At 42.4% G+C, this 21,740-nt stretch overlaps 1 protein-coding gene across 4 annotated transcripts in view; it reads left to right on the forward strand.

Annotated features, from left to right (window-relative positions):
- The window catches only part of RCBTB2 (RCC1 and BTB domain containing protein 2), a 103,125-nt gene that overhangs the window by 22,869 nt on the left and 58,516 nt on the right, over window positions 1–21,740 (forward strand). For all 4 annotated transcript variants that reach the window (XR_012881390.1, XM_075852240.1, XM_075852243.1 and 1 more), the window contains exons 7-8: window positions 3,310–3,417; window positions 9,977–10,119. Coding sequence is in view for 3 of the 4 variants with exons in the window: in XM_075852240.1 (XP_075708355.1) it covers window positions 3,310–3,417; window positions 9,977–10,119 (251 nt within the window). In the remaining variant the exon portion in view is untranslated. The remainder of the gene's footprint in view (window positions 1–3,309; window positions 3,418–9,976; window positions 10,120–21,740) is intronic.

The following is a 21,740-nucleotide window of genomic DNA, read 5'->3' on the forward strand; positions in this document are numbered from 1 at the left end:
ACAAACCACACAAGGGAAAAAGGGTTCTGTTTTTTGTGGCCCATCCTGTAGAAGCTGGGCAACTGCGCTCTCTAAATGCTACTATAACAAGTCTAAGGTGTTTCCCAGCCTCATAAAATATTTACCAATTCCTGGTCCCCCACAAGTCTTTGTTCACCCAATTCTAGTAATGATGTGTGACCACTGCAGCCAATTACGTATCAAAATGACAGGTCAACGATGGAGCCGGGTGAATAAAGACTGGTGGAGAAGCAGGCAACCAATGGCGAAATATAATGTCATACATATACATATGAAGCCCCTACACTCCGAACCACCCGACAAAGACAACGACAACCCTGGCACACGCCTCAATACCGCTTTCTTCAGCGGTGCTCGAGATGTGCTGAACATCTGTAGAGAAAATCTCATTTGGCTGCAGATTTCCTCCATTACGCGCCAAACAAGTCTATTTCACTTCTCTCATCTCCACACTATCTAATAATCCAAAACGCCTCTTTGATACTTTTCACTCCCTCCTTAGTCCTAAAGTGCAGACACCGATCACGGATCTCAGTGCTGGCCACTTATTTTAAAATTAAAATTGACAACATCCGGCATGATATTATCTCGCAGTCCCCTAGTAACATCGATCCCCTTCCCTCCCGCACTCCCTCTTCACTTTCAGCATTTAACCCAATAACCGAAGAAGTCGTCTCTAGGCTCCTCTCCTTGTCCCACTACATGTCCTAGTGATCCTATCCCCTCAGTCTCTTTCTCCAGCTGTCACTAGTCACCTGACTAAAATTTTTATCCTCCCTTCTTCTGGTATCTTTCCCTCTTTTAAACATGCCATTCTAAACCCATTACTGAAAAAAACAACTCTTGAACCATTCAGCGCTGCTAACTACCGACCAGTCTCTAATCTCCCCTTCATCTCCAAACTCCTGGAACGCTTGGTCTACTCTCACCTTATCCGCTATCTCTCTGCTAACTCCCTTCTAGACCCCTTACAATCTGGTTTCCGCACTCTACACTCCACAGAAAAATGCCCTTACTAAAGTCTCAAATGATTTCTTGGCAGCTAAATCAGATAGTAAATACTCTCCTGATTCTTCTGGATCTCTCTGCAGGCTTTGACACTGTAGACCACCAACTCCTACTTAACATGCTTAACTCTATTGGCCTTAAAGAAACGTCTCTCTTGGTTTTTCTCCTATCTCTCTGACCGCTCGTTCAGTGTGTCATTTGCTGTTTCTACTTCTCCTCTTCCACTTGCTATCAGGGGTTCCTCAGGGATCAGTCCTAGGTCCGTTCCTCTTTTCTCTCTACACCGCATTTCTCTCTACACCGCACCGATTGGACAAACCCAATTATATGCCTCTTCCCATGACATCGCCCCTACTCTAATACAAAACACCAGTGATTGTCTGTCCGCTGTCCCTAACATCATGTCCTCTCTATCTGACAGCTTCTGCAGAAAGTGTTGCAGCTAGATGCTGTTGGTGACTGCATCTAGCTCCTTGCATTTGTCACCCGTCCACTGAATCTGTGAGGGATCGTTAGCAAAAATGTATTAACTTTAATCAGAATGCGACATCTGCGCTAGGGCTCCGTTCCGTTGTTATGTTGGAGCTTTCTGTCGGAACGGAGCCCTGACCGACACCAGGTTCCGCAGTTTTGACGGAATCAATAGCGTCGACAACCGAGACAAACGGAAACCATTGGCATCGGATCCGTCGCCATTGAAATCAATTGTGATGGAAACGGAAACCTATGGTTTCCGTTTGCGTCTGTCAGGGCTCCGTTACCGACAAAGCGTCAGTACGGAGCCCTAGCACGGATGTGAATGAAAGGACCTCACAGCAGCACAATCTTTGTTTATAAAAGGATAAAATAAATACTGACCCCTTCATCAGTATCAGAAGAAACCTACAACACATTGGTGCACAACTATTTCCCTGAGCATCACTGCCCCTGCAGAAGCTGTCAGATTTCTTCTGCAGGGCTGAATTTCTCTTGCCCTTACTCATGGCACAAGAGGTGAGATTTACACTGAGCAGCTGCCACTCACGTAACTTCCTTTAGCAGTAGCGTACAGGTAAGTTAAAATTTGCTATTGTGACCGGCACTGTAATAGGCTCTGTCACCAGATTATAAATGCCCTATCTCCTACATAATCTGATCGGCGCTGTAATGTAGATAAGTGTTTTGCTCAAAATTAATCGTTTTTCAAAATAAGTTATTCACAATTTTAGATTTATGCTAATTACTTCCTTAATGGACAACTGGGCGTGTTTTTACTTTTGACCAAGTGGGTGTTGTAAAGAAGTGTATGAGGCTGACCAATCAGTGACCAATCAGCGTCATACACTTCTCATTGCTCCAGCTTCATTCACTGCACAATCACACTGTGCTGTGGATCATGCTGGGCTGGAACAATGAGAAGTGTATGACGCTGATTGGTCACTGATTGGTCAGCCTCATACACTTCTTTACAACACCCACTTGGTCAAAAGTAAAAACACGCCCAGTTGGTCTTTAAGAAACTAAATCTAAAATTGCTCAAAAATGATCATTTTTCAAAATAAAAACCACTGCTGTTATCTACATTACAGCGCCGATCACATTATGTAGGAGACAGGGCACTTATAATCTGGTGACAGAGTCTCTGGTAGTGTTGCTCACTCTGTTATGAGGGCAATGTGGCTGTCATTGATTTGGGAGCAAGTTGTCTGGCTCTGCTTCAGCTGTGACAAATGTTGTGTGTCTATATGTGTGTTGCTAAAAAACAGGACAGATCCTGGCTGAGGAAAGTAGATCTAACCCCAAAAATGTTAGGTTTGCTCCTAAAGTGGTCGGTCTCCTATTATCCACAGTGTTCTGTTCTTATGTATAATATGTTGAAGAAAATAAAGATCTTTGTAAGGACGTGTATTCAGGCAAGGCAAATATTTGGTCTGTATAAAGTGTGAATGCGTTTTCACTATCTCCTAGCACAACATGTGTAATATAAAAACAATAGGCGGCACGTGTGATTAGATTCTGCTCTTTCCTTTGTGTCACTTTATGGCATAAATATATGTTCACACTTCCCTCTACTACAACACGTATAGTGAGTCTCTAATGTGATGAACTGCAATCTAGGGAAATTCTACAGATTATGACCGATAAACTGTAAAAGGCGTTTGCACTTGAGCTGCGTTCTACCTCGGCATCTGGGTTTTGTAACCAACTTATAAAATAATGTAGTGATAGCAGACTGTTTTTAGTCATGGCTCTGCCAGGAATCAAAGGCGACACTATTTATCCATCTTTGTTTTTGTTCAGGTGTATGCCTGGGGATACAACGGAAATGGACAGCTGGGGTTGGGTAGCAGTGGAAACCAGCCAACGCCGTGCAGAATCGCTGCTCTTCAAAGTATTCGCGTGGAACAGGTGTGTTTACTTCGCTATTTACTAGAATCTAAAGAGATGGTAATATGTCACTGGTGATCAGTCATTTTTTCTCCAGATCTTATGCAGAAACATCGGAGGTAGGCAATATAATACATACCTAATCCAACCTGTAATCACTGCATGTGATTCCATTACTTGGACATTATAAGTAACCACAATATATCACAGAGCTGTACTCCTACAAGATGTATGAAAACCAATATAAGACAGTCTATAAGCGCAATAAAAATAAATACTTTAATTTCTTTAAAAATAGTTTAACAGTATATATATATATATATATATATATATATATCAATGAATCCACACTGATTAACAGATAAGATCGCCCCAGCAGGAAATGTCATGCATCAACACTAAAGAGAGCCATCTATTGTCAATACATATAACTACTCCGATATATGTATAGTGATATGAATAAAAAGAGACAGACTAGTATATCGGTGGCTAGCTGTGGGCATACAGATAACAATGTAATTCAAGTAACATGGAACTTACTCAACTCCCATTTGGAAATGGCCAATGTATTGCCACATATAAAGTGAAGAAGCTTATAGCGAACTCGCCACATTTCCCCCCCCCCCAAAAGTAATATAACCCACCACTAAGCAGTCATGTCTGATTCCCTGGAATGGTGTCCTATCCCGACGTGTGTTTCGGCAAGCGCCTTCATCTGGGGGTGGCGTCCTACACACACTACTCACATGATTGCTCAATGGCCTCATAAATGGTAAGTTTCACCACATGTGTCTAAGTTTGTTAATTACCTCGATCCAATGGCGGCATCATGCTTCACTTCCCCAGGGTGTGCCTCCCCATGAGAACAGCGTCAAGTGTCACGCGATACGCTCAGATGCATGTTACGTTTATTGCATCATGACGCATCACGTTCACATAGACAGACAATCATTCAAGGTTACCATGGACGCCTGAGCTAGAGCAGAAGACCTGGAACAGAGACACATGGGTGAGATAAAACCCGTGTCCAACAAGATTTGTTAACCGCATAAATGCCATATCATGCTGGTATAGTTAGAAACGCATAGGAATTACCTCACAAGAAATAGCAGCAACGTTCTAATGAACATTACAATCCCTTTCTAATAGAAATCTAAAGATCCATGCAATTAAATCTCCCTATATCATGTTATTAACAGTGCGGCTCCTCAATATAAGAATCGCATATTTGTTATATGAATATATTTGGCATTGCCGAAATGTATAATAAAATTTACATGTGCACGAAAATAGTAACTAACATAGTGAAAAATATATAAAGTAAAACAACCTATAAGCGCACGAGCGCCAGGGACATAATATCCCAGTAGAAACTGACGAAGCCGGTCGTGGGAGAAACGCGCGTCGAGGCGTTCCTGTGCCATTTCCCCTCATCTTCTGCTTCCATCATGTCGACAGGTATTTGCATGAGTTATGTTCTCAATATTATGTTCACCTAATATGTCGATATGTTAAGCACGCTATTTATTTCTTGCAGATTTATGACATGCACTCTTTCCATGTGGGTATTTCATTCACAGCGATATAGAGTCTCTCTGTCTCTGTTATTTTTGTCATCTGTGCTTTTTGTATGATCGCATTAAGATGTGGGGATTTTTTGGTTTTGTTTTCTGTGCTTCCCATGGTATTCTGTCATACTTACCGCTTTGTTACTCCTCTTGATATATGATCCGCCTTATACAGTTTTTTATACATCTGATATTGTTATACCATGTATTGTGATACATTAATAAAAGTATATATTTCCCTATTTTCCATGGTATTTACTTTCAGTTTCTACTGGGATGTTATGTCCCTGGCGCTCGTGCGCTTATAGGTTGTTTTCCTAGTTGGCTTGGGGTTTTTCCTCTGTCCTGTTGTACCTTTATTTTGAGGTCCTTTTGTAGGTTTACTAAAAATATATAAAGTATACATGAACATTGCTGTGCATATTCTCAAGTGACAATAATGTGCATATTACTGTTCATGTTACTAAATGGCAAATATTATATAAAATATATATTTTATAATCAAAATAAGTAAAAAATAATAATAAATATTATGAAGTTTTACCATATAGTGATAAGTGAAAAAATATACTATGTGTAACAGTAGAAGTGTAAAAATATATAGACTAAAAACACTGATCATTGCAACGCAAATGTGTGTATATATATATATATATATATATGTATATGTGTGTCCATATAAAAAAATATAAGCAATACATTTAAAACCAGTAGCTTTGAAGTCGACATTTAATCAAATACGTTAATTATATATTGGACCAGAATATTAGTGAACTATCTGTGGCATTAATTTTAATGATGTAGGGATATTTCTTAGATGGCATGTCCTTTATATATCATGGTCATTGGTATGTATACATTCATCCCCTATATTCAAGTAGAGAAAAATAGTGTTAAAAATTGTAACTAAAATTCCTTCTAGGGAAACCACAACTTAACAGTTTCAGCAATCAGAGAAATTAAGCAAAACGTGGGACTCAGTGAGTCCACACAGTTGTAGAGTCCCTAACCTCCAAATCCACTTACTTTCCAGACGTAGGAGTTTCTTCAGTGTCACCTCCTCTTAGATTAGTCTGGAGATGGTCAATCCCTTTTACTCTCAATTTCCAGTTACAGTTGTGATATTGCCTAAAGTGACAGGGAATAGTTCTTAATTTAGCAAGTTTTTCCATTTTGTGGATATCCATGGCTGATTCAATGTCCTTCACGTGTTCTCTAACACAAATTTTTAACTCTCGAGTGGTTAGGCCTACGTAAACCATAGGACATGGACATGTAGCGTAAAAGATTACACATCGTGTTGTACACATAAGGGGCCACACAATCTTAAAGGTCTTTGTGCCCTTGGAATTTGAAAATTCAGCAGATTGCTCAATGTTTGGGCATGAAATACACCACCCACAATGGAAACATCCCCATCTTGGTCCTTTTGGACCCCTATTCCTGCCCTCCACAAATAAAAAATTAACCAGAAATATAGTGTGTGTGTGTGTGTGTGTGTGTGTGTGTGTATATATATATATATATGTGTGTGTGTGTAACACACACACACACACACGTGTGTATATATATATACACACGTGACATATTTTTATATATATATATATATATATATATATATATCAAAACTTCGATACTGGTTCGATACCATGCACCCCCAATCTGTTCGATACCGTTAATTCATGTATTTCGATACTAAACTGTGCGGCCGCACAACTCAATATAGTAACACATGAATGTATGAGCGTGCGGCTGTGTAATCAAAACTGACCACCACCGCAGCATTCAAGAGGAAAGTGAGAAGGGGCAATGCCCCTTGGATCGCATCACTGGAATCCCTGTGACGCGATTTGAGGGACATACCATATATGGACAGACAGCCCAGGGTTCATTTGAAGGACCCCAGGGCTGTCTTACCATATTTCCTGTTGTTAGGGCATACTTAGGTATGTCCTAACAACTGCCTGTGTACTATCCGTACACAGGCTAATGCACTGGCATAGAGATATGCCAGTACATTAAAGTTTAAAAATAAAGTAAAAACATAAAGTAATGTTAATGAGGAGAAAAACAAGGGGGAGAATTTCCTCCAGCTCACCTAGTCACAGGTAGGGTGGTCAGCACACGGATCCTCGTGTCGGCACACGCGGGGGATATGGCAGAAAAAAGAAGGTTGGAACCAGCGCTGAGAATAGTGAATCTGTTTAAAACGGGAAACTATTTCCAAGTTTTAATATTAATTTGAATAAAAGCAATGAACAGAAAAGTGGTAATGACCGGCAGGTAATGTCCAAGAGTTCAGAGAGTGATGAGAAATAGGCGGTAGCCTACGCGTTTCAGACCCTATCTGGGTCCTTAGTCATGGCTTGTAATTTGAAATTACAAGCCATGACTAAGGACCCAGATAGGGTCTGAAACGCGTAGGCTACCGCCTATTTCTCATCACTCTCTGAACTCTTGGACATTACCTGCCCGTCATTACCACTTTTCTGTTCATTGCTTTTATTCAAATTAATATTAAAACTTGGAAATAGTTTCCTGTTTTAAACAGATTCACTATTCTCAGCGCTGGTTCCAACCTTCTTTTTTCTGCCATAATGTTAATGAGGCTCTGTCACCACATTATAAGTGTCCTATCTCTTACATAAGGAGATGGGCGCTGTAATGTAAGTGACAGCAGTGCTTTTTATTCAGAAAAACTATCTATTTTTACCACTTTATGAGCGATTTTTAGCTTTATGCTAATTAGGTTCTTAATGCCCAAGTGGGTGTGTTTTTACTTCAGACCAAGTGGGCGTTGTACAGAGGAGTGTATGACGCTGACCAATCAGCGTCATACACTTCTCTCCGTTCATTTACACAGCACTAGCGATATAGCTATATCGCTATGTGCAGCCCCGTAAACACACTATAACATTACTGCAGTGTCCTGACAATGAATATACATTACCTCCAGCCAGGACGTGATGTGTATTCAGAATCCTGACACTTCTGAATCTTTTCTGTGAGATTACAGCAAGGCAACGTAATCTCGTTTTAAATGACAGGTTACATCGTAATCTCGCGAGATTACTGTAAAGGATCTGCCAAGTACTACGTCTGTGTATACTCCCGGGATTAATCAGTCGACACCTGAGGCCAGACCTCTTAGACTGACACCGGCTCCCACCAACCAGGGTGGCAGGCTCAGGAGTGGGAGAGCCTATCGCGGCCTGGTCAGTCGGAGTTAGCTCCGCCCCCTGTCCATTTATACCTGCCGTGTTCTCTTCCTCAGTGCTTGTTATTCTTCTTGGATTCCTGGCTCCACTGCTGCCTTGCTCCAGCCTGCTTCTGCCGTGCTTCTGCCTTGCTTCAGTTCCGCTTATCCTGCTTCGCTTTGCCCCTGGCTTGCTTCCTGCTCCGTGCTCTCGTTGGTATACTCCACTACATCCTGATCCTGACTGGCTCATTCATCGCTCCGTTTCCTCGCGGCGTTCCGTGGCCTACTGCCCCTTCCCTTGCGTGTTCCCTGTTTGTACTCCCTTGCACTTAGACAGCGTAGGGACCGCCGCCAAGTTGTACCCCGTCGCCTAGGGTGGGTCGTTGCAAGTAGGCAGGGACAGGGCGGTGGGTAGATTAGGGCTCACTTGTTCCCTTCACCTCCTTCCTGCCATTACAATTACGTTTGCCTTGCTGTAATCTCACAGAAAAGATTCAGAAGTGTCAGGATTCTGAATACACATGACGTCCTGGCTGGAGGTAATGTATATTCATTGTCAGGACACTGCAGTAATGTTATAGTGTGTTTATGGGGCTGCACATAGCGATATAGCTATATCGCTAGTGCTGTGCAAATGAATGGAGAGAAGTGTATGATGCTGATTGGTCCGCGTCATACACTCCTCTGTACAACGCCCACTTGGTCTAAAGTAAAAACACGCCCACTTGGGCATTAAGCAACAAATTGGCATAAAGCTAAAAATCGCTCAATGTGGTAAAAATAGATAGTTTTTCTAAATAAAAAGCACTGCTGTCACCTACATTACAGCGCCGATCTCCTTATGTAGGATATAGGGCACTTATAATGTGGTGACAGAGCCTCTTTAAATAAAAAACAATACACATACACCTTTTTCACAATAAACATTAAAATAAGTCTCGATACATAAAATATCCACATTTGGTATTAACGCGGCCGTAATAACCTGCACAACTATTTTTTTTTCGTCATTTATGATGTGTACGGTGTAAAAAAATAAAAACTGCTTTCACTTATTGTGGGGCACGAGGTGTGATGAACTTATCCTCCATGTACCTCACATGAATAGTAATTAACCCATTATGACTGAGAAACATGATGTGGTTAATTACTATTAATGTGAGGCACATTCAAAATTAATCACACCTCGCGCCTCACATCACAAAATGGAAGAGCTTTTGGTTTTATTATTGTTGACAGTATCGTTTTGGTATCTAAATTGCAATACTACACAAAGTATCGGTATCGAAGTCCAAATTCTGGTATCGTTCTTGTGCCCTAATAGGGCATATTTACAGTTTTGTCTTAATTGGACAACCCATTTAAAGTCTGTTATCAACTCTTTCCTTACAGCTATGCAGTGGCATGTGGATTTGCTGAATTCCTTCCTCCTACTCCTTCTCTGTCCCTTAGTCCATAAGAGCCACTAAACGGCAACATGTTGACAGCAATTACACGGCAGTGCGTGAGCACTAGAAGTACTCACACTATTTAGTCTGTGTTGTTATTTGTTGAGAACCTTTTTATTCCGAACGCCTCATGCACACGACCGTGTGTGCCAGCCGAGTCCCGTCAGTGATCCAAGGAAAAGATTGGACATGATGTTCTATCTTTCCTCGGATCGGAAGCTTGGATCATATTTCACGGACCCGATTCACCCACTAAAGTGAATGGGTCTGTGAAGACTATTGGGTGCCACTCCGATGCCGTCACAAAATGTGTGTATAATACCACCTTAACATATTCTGTAGCTAATATCCATTGTCTCTTGCAGATTGTCTGTGGCTATGCACATACTCTGGCACTGACAGATGAAGGTGTAATGTATGCGTGGGGAGCCAACTCTTATGGCCAGTTGGGGACCGGAAATAAAAGTAACCAGTCCTACCCTGTTCAAGTATGTGTGGATAAAGAAAGGTATGTTTATTCAGGCTAGTATTTGGAGCGGTTTTGAAGAGTATATGATGTAATTGCGTTAATAGCCGTTCCAACATAAAACGTTACTATGCAAATTTCTTTCTTTCAGCACACAGGGCTGCAGGGTATTTAGAAAGTCACTGTATTTTAACGATATATATTGTGCTCCCACAAATATGAACATTTGAAAATTCACTGAAGTGATAAATGAGTAAAATGTATAATTTTTATTTCATAGCTATCTAAAAACAGGGGTACAATCACCACTGTGAAAAGCCCAACCGTGTATTTAAAAACTTATTAAACAGAATACTCCCAGTCCTAGTTCGTTTGCGAACCCTTTGTGACTGGGTATGTAAACAGAGATATCAAAATATGGAATCGGCGTATAACATTGGTAAAGCAGTGGTTTGGACCCTCGTTCACACAGGAGCCTGCGTTAACCGCACCAGATTCTCCCAATGTACAGATGCACAACAATGCCACTGCCCCCTACACAAAATTCCCTCACTTCACCCGACCCTACGCGTTTCTATACTTATCATCAGGGGTCTGTCAGTCTGACATCTGACGCCGCTGACATCTATGCGTGCATGCTTCCGTGTTGTGCAGTAGAATATCTGCTGCTGAAGATATATCGCTGGCATCCTGGCCAGACTGACAGACCCCTGATGATAAGTATAGAAACGCGTAGGGTCGGGTGAAGTGAGGGAATTTTGCGTAGGGGGCAGTGGCATTGTTGTGCATCTGTACATTGGGAGAATCTGGTGCGGTTAACGCAGGCTCCGGTGGGAACGAGGGTCCAAACCACTGCTTTACCAATGTTATACGCTGATTCCATATTTTGATATCTCTGTTTACATACCCAGTCACAAAGGGTTCGCAAACGAACTAGGACTGGGAGTATTCTGTTTAATACGTTTTTAAATACACGGGCTTTTCACAGTGGTGATTGTACCCCTGTTTTTAGATAGCTATGAAATAAAAATTATAAATTTTACTCTTATCACTTCAGTGAATTTTCAAGTATTTAGAAAGTCACCATATTTTCTCTGAAAAACTTTAAGGCCTTGCATGCCATTAACAGTCCTCGACTTTCATGGCATGTTGGCACGTAGCCTTTCACAGCAGCGGGAGAGCCACTGTTAAGCATATATGTAATGGAGAGAGGTTCAAGGGAAAAATTCCATAATCTGTTACCAAGGAAGAAATCCCAGTAAAAAAAACTCTGATTGTCCCCTGGTGCTGCTACTGTTGCATTGGCTTGTTATAATAATAATCTTTATATAGCGCCACCATATTACGCAGCACTTTACAATTTAGAGGGAACATAAACAGACCATATCAGACATTACATAGTGACAAAGTTAATTTACAATTCAAACATGAGGATTGAGGACCCTGCTCGCAAGAGTTTACAATCTATGAGGAAATAAGGGAGACACAAAGTGTCAGTGTTTGTTCTGTACAATAGTCCAGCCATCTTTTATACACCTGGGGTGGTAAAAAAGCTGCATCAGCCGGTCACCAGCCAGTATCCGTGTATGACGGACATGAAGAGGAGCTGTGTGAAGGACTTTTATTCTGATGACTAATAGGGAATGTTATCGGCCTGTCTAAAAAGATGTGTTTTCAGGGCACGTTTAAAACTGTGGCTATTGGGAATTAATCTGAGTGTCTGGGGTTACACATTCCAGAGGACTGGTGCAGCACGAGAAAAATCTTGAAGACGGGAGTGGGAGGTTCGGATTATGGAGGATTTTAATCGGAGGTCGTTGGCAGAACGTAGAGCCCGAGTAGGCTGGTAGACAGAGATGTAAGGAGGTGCAGCACTGTGGAGGGCTTTGTGGGTGAAAATAATCAGTTTGAATTTAATTGTGAAGGGGATGGGCAACCAGTGTAGTAATTGACACAGGGTAGAGGTGTTGGTGTAGCGGTTGGTCAGAAAGATGAGCCCGGCTGCTGAATTAAGGATAGATTGGAAGGGAGAGTTTAGTGAGGGGATAGCCGACTAATGATGAGTTACAGTAGTCAAGACTAGAGTGGATCAGAGCAACAATGAGTTTTGGCTGTTTATTCAGTAAGAAAAGGGTGGATTCTGGAGATGTTTTTGAGGTGAAAATGACAGCATGTAAGTGATTGAATGTGAGGAGTAAAGGTAAGATCGGAGTCAAAACTAACCCCGAGACAGAGGGCGTGCTGCCCAGGAGTTATGGTAGTGCCACACACAGAGATGGAGGAGACATCCGGTTTAGGGAGGTTAGTAGATGGTGGGAACACAAGGAACTCCGTTTTAGAAAGATTCCGTTTCAGATAGAGAGAGGACATGATGTTAGAGACAGCGGACAGACAATCACTGGTGTTTTTTGTATTAGAGCAGGGGCGATGTCATGGGAAGAGGTATATAATTGGGTGTCCTCAGCGTACAGATGGTACTGGAAGCCAAATCTGCTGATAATTTGTCCAATAGGTGCTGTGTAGAGAGAAAAGAGGAGCAGACCTATGACTGATCCCTGAGGAACCCCGATAGTAAGTAGAAGAGGAGAGGAAGTAGAACCAGCAAATGACACACTGAACGAGCGGTCAGAGAGATAGGAGGAAAACCAAGAGAGAGCAGCGTCCTTGAGGCCTATAGAGTGGAGCATGTTAAAGAGGCTCTATCACCAGATTCTCAAATCCCTATCTCCTATTGCATGTGATCGGCGCTGCAATGTAGATAACAGTAACGTTGTTTTTTTTAAAAAAAACTTTCATTTTTGCCCAAGTTATGAGCTATTTTTTATATATATATATATATATATATATATATATATATATATATATATATATAATGTATGCAAATGAGCTTTGAAATGGACAACTGGGCGTGTTTTTTTTCGTATGTCCAACTGGGCGTGTATTGTGTTTTTAACTGGGCGTGTTTACTTGTTTTACTAACTGGGCGTTGTGAATAGAAGTGTATGATGCTGACGAATCAGTGACCAATCGGCATCATGCACTCCTCTCCATTCATTTACACAGCAGCATCACGTTCTTACTAGAACAATGTGCAGCCACATACACAAGTGTCCTGATAATGAATACACATGACCTCCAGCCTGGACTGGATGTGTATTCAGAATCCTGACACTTCTGAATCTTTTCTGTGAGATTCCAGCAAGCCGCGCGTAATCTCGTGAGATTACGAGGTAAACGAGATTTCGTTTCCCTTGCTGGAAATCTCACAGAAAAGATTCAGAAGTGTCAGGATTCTGAATACACATCCCGTCCAGGCTGGAGGTCATGTGTATTCATTATCAGGACACTTGTGTATGTGGCTGCACATCGTTCTAGTAAGAACACTATGTGCTGTGTAAATGAATGGAGAGGAGTGCATGATGCTGATTGGTCACTGATTCGTCGGCATCATACACTTCTATTCACAACGCCCAGCTAGTAAAACACGCCCAGTTAAAAATACAATACACGCCCAGTTGGACATACGAAAAAAAACACGCCCAGTTGTCCATTTCAAAGCTCATTTGCATATATATATATATATATATATATTAGCTCATAACTTGGACAAAAATTAACGTTTAAGAAAAACAAAAAAAAACGTTACTGTTATATACATTGCAGCGCCGATCACATGCAATAGGCGATAGGGATTTGAGAATCTGGTGACAGAGCCTCTTTAAAGGGAATGTGTTGCCAGAAAAACATGTTTGTTTCTTTTAATTAAACCTTTAGTGTGTAGGTGATTAAACATTGTTCAAATTTTTTTTATTTTTTTCACGAGTCAGGAAATATTATAAATTAATTCTAATTTATAATATTTCCCATTGCTGGTCACTAGATGGAGCTATTCCCAAAATTGCAGCATTGCAAAATTGGGTAAAAAGCCCTCGCTCTAGTGAGCTCTCAGCATCCCCCCCTCCTTTATCCTGGCTAGTGCCGGGATAAACGAGTGGTTTGAACGGTGTAACCTCCTACACTGTGTGTCGCCATTTTTTGAGCTAACACACAGTGTAGTAGGTTTACATACAGTAGTAAACACACACAAACACGAACATACATTGAAATCTCTTACCTGCTCCTGCCGCCGCGGCTGCCTCCGGCCCGTCCGCTCCGTCTGCTGCCGCTGGTCCAAGTGCACAAGTCCGGAAGCCGCGACCGGAAGTAGTAATATTACTGTCCGGCCGCGACTTCCGGTCCACAGGAAAATGGCGCCGGACGGCGCCAATTTCAAATTGGCATGTGTGGGAGCGGCGCATGCGCAGTTCCCACACAAACATCGTACACAGAAGTGGATGGGACGGGACCCGTTCGCAGTCCCTATGGGACTGTGGCTGCCGTATGCCATGTCTGTATGTGTCGTTAATCGACACATACAGAAATGGAACAAAAGATGGCAGCCCCCATAGGGAAGAAAAAGTGTAAAAATAAGAAAAAGTCAAACACAAACACACAAATATAAACGTTTTTAATAAAGCACTAACATCTTTAACATATTAAAAAATAATTTGTGATGACACTGTTCCTTTTAAGTAGGAGTTTGTGGTCTACAGTGTCAAAGGCTGCAGAGAGATCCAGAAGAATCAGGAGAGAGTATTTACCGTCCGATTTAGCCGCCAAGAGATCATTTGAGACTTTAGTAAGGGCAGTCTCTGTAGAGTGGGGAAACCAGATTGGAAGGGGTCTAGACTGGAGTTAGCAGAGAGATAGCGTATAAGGCAAGAGTAGACCAAGCGTTCCAGGAGTTTGGAGATGAAGGGCAGATTAGAGACTCGTCGGTAATTAGCCGCGCTGGATGGGTCAAAAGTTTGTTTTCCAGTAGTGGGTTTATAATGGCATGTTTAAAAGTGGAGGGAAAGATACCAGAGGAAAGGGAGAGGTTAAAAATTTTAGTCAGATGACTAGTGACAGCTGGGGAAAGGGACTGGAGGAGGTGTGAGGGGATAGGATCACTAGGGCAGGTAGTAGGATGAGAAGAAGAGAGGAGCCTAGAGACTTCTTCAGTTATTGGGTCAAATGCTGAGAGTGAAGAAGAGGGAGTGCAGGAGGGAAGGGGATCGATGTTACTAGGAGACTGGGAGATAATATCATGCCGGATGTTGTCAATTTTAATTTTAAAATAAGTGGCCAGGTCTTCAGCACTGAGATCCGTGATCGGTGTCTGCACTTTAGGACTAAGGAGGGAGTGAAAAGTATCAAAGAGGCGTTTTGGATTATTAGATAGTGTGGAGATGAGAGAAGTGAAATAGACTTGTTTGGCACTATGAAGGGCAGAGTTGTAAGTTTTGAGCATAAATTTGTAATGTAGGCCAAATGCGATTTTCTCCACAGACGTTTGGCACATATAAGCACCGCTGAAGAAAGCGGGGTCGAGGCGTGTGCCAGGGTTGTCGTCCTTGTCGGGTGGTTCGGAGTGTAGGGGGGGGGGGCTGCTTCTTCCAACGCATTTTTGAGAATGTAATTGTAATGTTTGGTGGCCACATTCGTACAGCAGAGGGAAGAGATAGGGGACAATGAGGACTGCAGACTGTTTGAGTTGCTGAGTGTTAATGGCATGTAGATTTCTGTATGTCTGACCGGTAGGCATGAGAAGGCAGAGAATATTTGATAGTAAAGGAGAGAAGGTTGTGGTCAGGGAGCGGGAGAGGAGAGTTAATAAAGTCAGAAACTGAGCAGAGACGGAAAAATACCAGGTCCAGCGAACGCCCGTCTTCATGTGTGGGAGAGTTAGTAAATTGTGACAGACCTAGGGACGAGGTTAAAGATAAAAACTGGGAGGCAGATGGGGAGATTGCGTTATCAATGGGGATGTTGAAGTCACCCATGATGAGAGTGGGTGTTCTCCGGTCTGGGGGTATGAGAGAAGTGGAGACCACCATGAGAAGCAGGAGAAGCAGTGTCAGACAGGTGTAGCCATGTTTCTGTAAGAGCCAGAAGGTTGAGTTAGAAAGGAATAAGTCATGAATAAAGGTGAGTTTGTTGGCCACGAACCAGTTTTCCAGAAAGCACAGTTAAAGAGGCTCTGTCACCAGATTTTGCAGCCCCTATCTGCTATTGCAGCAGATCGGCGCTGCAATGTAGATAAGAGTAACGTTTTTATTTTTAAAAAACAAGCATTTTTGGCCAAGTTATGACCATTTTTGTATTTATGCAAATGAGGCTTGCTAAAGTCCAACTGGGCGTGTTTAAAGTAAAAGTCCAAGTGGGCGTGTATTATGTGTGTTACATCTGGGCGTGTTTACTTCTTTTACTAGCTGGGCGTTCTGACGAGAAGTATCATCCACTTCTCTTCAGAACGCCCAGCTTTTGTCAGTGCACAGACACAGCCGTGTTCTCGAGAGATCACGCTGTGACGTCACTTCCTGCCCCAGGTCCTGCATCGTGTCGGACGAGCGAGGACACATCGGCACCAGAGGCTACAGTTGATTCTGCAGCAGCATCGGCGTTTGCAGGTAAGTCGATGTAGCTACGTAGTTACCTGCAAACGCTGATGCTGCTGCAGAATCAACTGTAGCCTCTGGTGCCGATGTGTCCGACACGATGCAGGACCTGGGGCAGGAAGTGAGTGACGTCACAGCGTGATCTCTCGAGAACATGCTGTGTGTCTGTGCACTGCCAGAAGCTGGGTGTTAACGAACAGAAGTGGATGATTCTGATTCGTCAGCATCATACACTCCCATTCCTAACGCCCAGCTAGTAAAAGAAGTAAAAACGCCCAGATGTAACACACAATACACGCCCAGTTGTACTTTTACTGTAAACACGCCCAGTTGTACTTTTGCAAGCCTAACTTGGCCAAAAATGCTCGTTTAAAAAAAAATAAAAACGTTACTGTAATCTACATTGCAGCGCCGATCTGCTGCAATAGCAGATAGGGGTTGCAAAATCTGGTGACAGAGCCTCTTTAAAGGGAATGTGTCGCTAGAGATGATTTTTTATCAGTTAAACAATTAGTATATGTGATTACACATTGTTTTAATTTTCTCACAAGTCAGGAAATATTATAAATTAGATTCTAATAACCTTTCCATGTGCTGGGCACTAGAGGGAGCAGTTGCCAAAATTGCAGCATGGTCACTGTGGTAACGCAACCTCATTGATTTCTGCTGCAAATTTGGGGTTGACACACACTCCTCTAGTGTCCTCACACAATCTGGCTAGTGCCAGGAGAGGATGGGGTTTGAATGTCTTCAAACCTCCTACACTGTGTGCTGCTATTTTCTGAGCGACTGCACAGTGGTAGGAGGTTCTACACATCATACACTAACAAATTAGCTGCTCCTGCCGCCGCCTCCGCTCGTCTAGCAAGTTCTTGCCGCCTACGCTCCTCTTCCTTGCGCCTTTGCTATGTTGAACATATGGCCGGAAGCCGGGGGCCGGAAGTCATCATCTTACTGTCCGGCAGCGGCTTCCATTCCACATGAAAATGGCGCCGGATTTCGCTCTACGAATGAGCTTCGTTTTGGTCTGTGTGGGAGAGGCGCATGCGCAGTTCGCACACAGACCTCGCACGCTTTTGAGAATGGAAAGGCTTTCTCTTTTCTCTATGGGGTTGTATGTGCAGTATAGCATCTCTGTATGTATCGTTAATCGAAGTAAAAGTATGAATACATTAAAAAGTAGAAAGTGACAACACAAATAAATACATTTTTTGTTAACGTTGTATTAAAAGCAATATAATAAAAAATAAATGAAACATGATACCTTCCCTTTAAAGGAACAGTGTCATGATTTTTTTTTTTTTATTAATTTGTTTTTATTTAATAAAATATTATATTGGGTATTTAATTTTGCACACAGTTTTTTTTAATTTTTTTTATTGACTCTTTCTTACTGTACTGGGGGCTGCCATGTTTTATTTAATCTTTGTATGTGTCTCTTAACGACACATACACAGATGGAATACGGCAGCTACAGGGCATAAGACACAATGAACGTGAGGCGTTCATTGCTTCTGCTATCTGGCTCTACTGCGCAGACGCAGGTCAGAGTCACACAGCAGAGAAGCCGGTTTGGAGGGAGATGGCATGCGTCATTATGAAGACGAGCTGCACTGCAGGTAAGGTGTGTGTGTCTGTCTGTCCCCTCTCTCACAGACCCCCGCTCTTGTGACCCCCGGCGGCCCCCCCCCCCCCTGTTGCTAGATGTATTGTCAGTGTGGATGGTGTGCGGACTGTGATCGGGTGAAGAGGTGAAGTATCCGTCAGCAGGAGGTCGGGGAGGAGACTGTCAGCAGCAGATGGTTATTCCTATCAGAGAGGTGTGACAGTCTCCTCTACTGTGGAGGAGACGGTCAGCAAGATTGTATGGGGACGATGGAGGAGACGGTTAGCAAGATTGTATGGGGGCGATGCAGGAGACGGTTAGCAAGATTGTATGGGGACGATGGAGAAGACGGTTAGCAAGATTGTATGGGGACCATGGTGGAGACGGTTAGCAAGATTGTATGGGGACGATGGAGGAGACTGTTAGCAAGATTGTATGGGGACGATGGAGGAGACGGTTAGCAAGATTGTATGGGGACGATGGAGAAGACGGTTAGCAAGATTGTATGGGGACGATGGAGGAGACGGTTAGCAAGATTGTATGGGGACGATGGAGGAGACTGTCAGCAAGATTGTATGGTGATGCGTCCCCACCCAATCTTGCTGACAGTCTCCTCCAGCGTCACCATACAATCTTGCTGACAGTGATGCTGGAGGAGACTGTCAGCAGGATTGTATGGTGGCGCTGGAGGAGACTCCGCAAGATTGGGTGGGGATGATGGAGGAGACGGTCAGCAGGATGGAGGGATAAATACAATTAGCAGGAGAGGCATGTAAAATGCGCAAAAAAAACTTGTCAAATACAACCCGTGTGAAGCGATAAACTGCAAAGTCATTCACTTCACTTTCATCATTCTAAGGGTATGTTCACACGCAGTAAACGTCCAGAAAAACTGCTGAAGAATCGGAAGCAGAACGTCTACAAACATCTGCCCATTGGTTTCAATGGGAAATACGGCGTTCTGTTCCGACAGGGCGTTTTTTTACGCTGCCATTTTCCAATAACGGCACGTAAAAAGACGCTCGCCAAAAAGAAGTGCATATCACTTCTTGGGACGTTTTTGGAGCAGTTTTTCATAGACTCTATAGAAAAACCGCTCCAAATACGGCCGAAAAAAACACCGCCATAAACGTGAGTTTGATTAAAAAAAATGGCTGAAAATCAGGAGCTGTTTTCCCTTTGTTTACTAAGCGTGTGAACATACCCTTAGTCTTTTGGTGTGTCCTATAGCTTCTGCCAGCTGCATTTCAACAATCGCACTCAAAATGGCAGCCGGACACTGCTTAGCAATTTGAAGACACCTTTTCCTGGCTTGTAGGAGGGGGGGGGGGTGAGATTCCCTCCCACCTTTACGGCAGCTGTGAGTCAGGTTGCTTTGCCTAATTCACCTTGCTGTAATTCTGGGAAGTGCTCCCTCTGGTGGCCAACATAGGAAAACATGTCAAATTATTATTTAATTTAATACTTTCCACCATGTGGAAGAAAAATAAAATCCAGCAAAAAACGTAAAAATATAATAGAAATAAGTAACTTAAAAAAAAAAAAAAAAATGAGGTTTCATTCGCGACACATTCCCTTTAAGAGACAGGAGAAGACATACAAGAAATGTTGAGGAGATTTGCAGGGTTTCTATGTGTGGCAGCTAAGTGGTTGAGCTTGGCAGAAGAAAAGGGAGGCTAGTAGCGGGAGAATGGGGAGAGAGCAGATGGTTCAGTGATTAATGAGAGCGACCTTTGTGTTGAGCAGTGGGGTGAGATGGGTTAAGGTGATTCAGCAAAGTGAATAGTGCATGGGAGCTCTACATAGGCGAGCGAAGGAGAGAGGGACTGACGTGGTCAGAATTTACTAAGGGGCGAAATGAGTTGTAGGATTGTAAACCAACAGCAGCTACAATGATGAGTTCGGCAGCAAACATGTTGCGATGGTTTGGTCGTAGGAAATCGTGAAATTCTATAGCAGTAATTATAATGTATGCAAGTTTGTTTGTTTAGTCCACACAGCTTACCTGTAACTTACCATGTATAACTGCCTTGACACTTTGCCAATATGACACTTAGACAGAGATGACTGCTGCACGAGTGCCTTCCCCTTATGCTACATCTAAATTTATAGGGGAGTATATGCTTAGATCTAGGCCTAATTAAAGAGGCTCTGTCACCACATTATAAGTGCCCTATATCCTACATAAGGAGATTGGCGCTGTAATATAGGTGACAGCAGTTCTTTTTATTTAGAAAAACAATCTATTTTTACCACGTTAGGAGCGATTTTAGCTTTATGCTAATTACTTTCTTAATGCCCAAGTGGGCGTGTTTTTACTTTAGACCAAGTGGGCGTTGTACAGTGGAGTGTATGACGCTGACCAATCAGTGACCAATCAGCGTCATACACTTCTCTCCATTCATTTAGTCAGCGCATAGTGAAACTGCCTTGTTCACTATGTGCTGTCTTATACTGACATATTTACGTTACTAAAGTGTTAAGATAGTGACTAGACATTCCTTCCAGCCAGGACGGGATGTCTATTCACAATCCTGGCACTTCGTTAATGTTTCTGTGCTACTTACAGCAGAGCAAGCGTAATCTCGCTGTAACCTGTCATTTACAGCGTAATCTCGCAAGATTACGCTTTTCTCTGCTGTAAGTACCACAGAAATGTTAACGAAGTGCAGGGATTGTGAATAGACATCCCGTCCTGTCTGGAAGGAATGTCTAGTCACGGTCTAAACACTTCAGTAACGTTAATATGTCAGTATAAGACAGCACATAGTGAACAATGCAGTGTCACTATGCGCTGTCTAAATGAATGGAGAGAAGTGCATGAAGCTGATTGGTCACTGATTGGTCAGCGTCATACTCTCCTCTGTACAACGCCCACTTGGTCTAAAGCAAACACACGCCCACTTGGGCGTTAAGAAGCTAATTAGCATAAAGTTAAAATCGCTCATAAAGTGGTAAAAATAGATAGTTTTTCTAAATAAAAAGCACTGCTGTCACCAACATTATAGCGCCCATCTCGTTCAGCTGTTAATCAAATAAACTAGAGACATGAGGTGAAAAAACTCTGCAGAAACAAACAAACAAACAAACTAGCTGGTCTGGAGGGATCATAAAACTTAACACCTTTAACCCTTTCAGGACCAAGGGTCATCGATGCCTCAATCAGCAGCCCCATTTTTTCAAATCTGATGTGTCATTTTATGTGGTAACTCTGGAATGCTTTTGCCTATCCAAGCGATTCAGAGATTGTTTTCTCGTGACATATTGTACATTATGTTAGTGGAAAAATTTGGTCAATAAATTCATAGCTCATTTGTGAAAAAACGGCAAAAGGTAAAGAAAATTTGCAAAAATTATAATTTTTCTAATATGAAATGTAATCTACTTGTAAAACAGATCGTAATACCACACAAAATTGTTGCTAATTAACATCCCCATATGTCTACTTTTATATTTGCATTGTTTTTTGAACATTCTTTTATTTTTCTAGGACGTTACAAGGCTTAGAACTTTAGCAGCAATTTCTCACATTTTCAAGGAAATGTCAAAAGGTTATTTTGTCAAGGACCAGTTCAGTT

Source organism: Rhinoderma darwinii, chromosome 2, assembly GCF_050947455.1.
Source record: "Rhinoderma darwinii isolate aRhiDar2 chromosome 2, aRhiDar2.hap1, whole genome shotgun sequence".
NCBI classification, from domain to species: domain Eukaryota; kingdom Metazoa; phylum Chordata; class Amphibia; order Anura; family Rhinodermatidae; genus Rhinoderma; species Rhinoderma darwinii.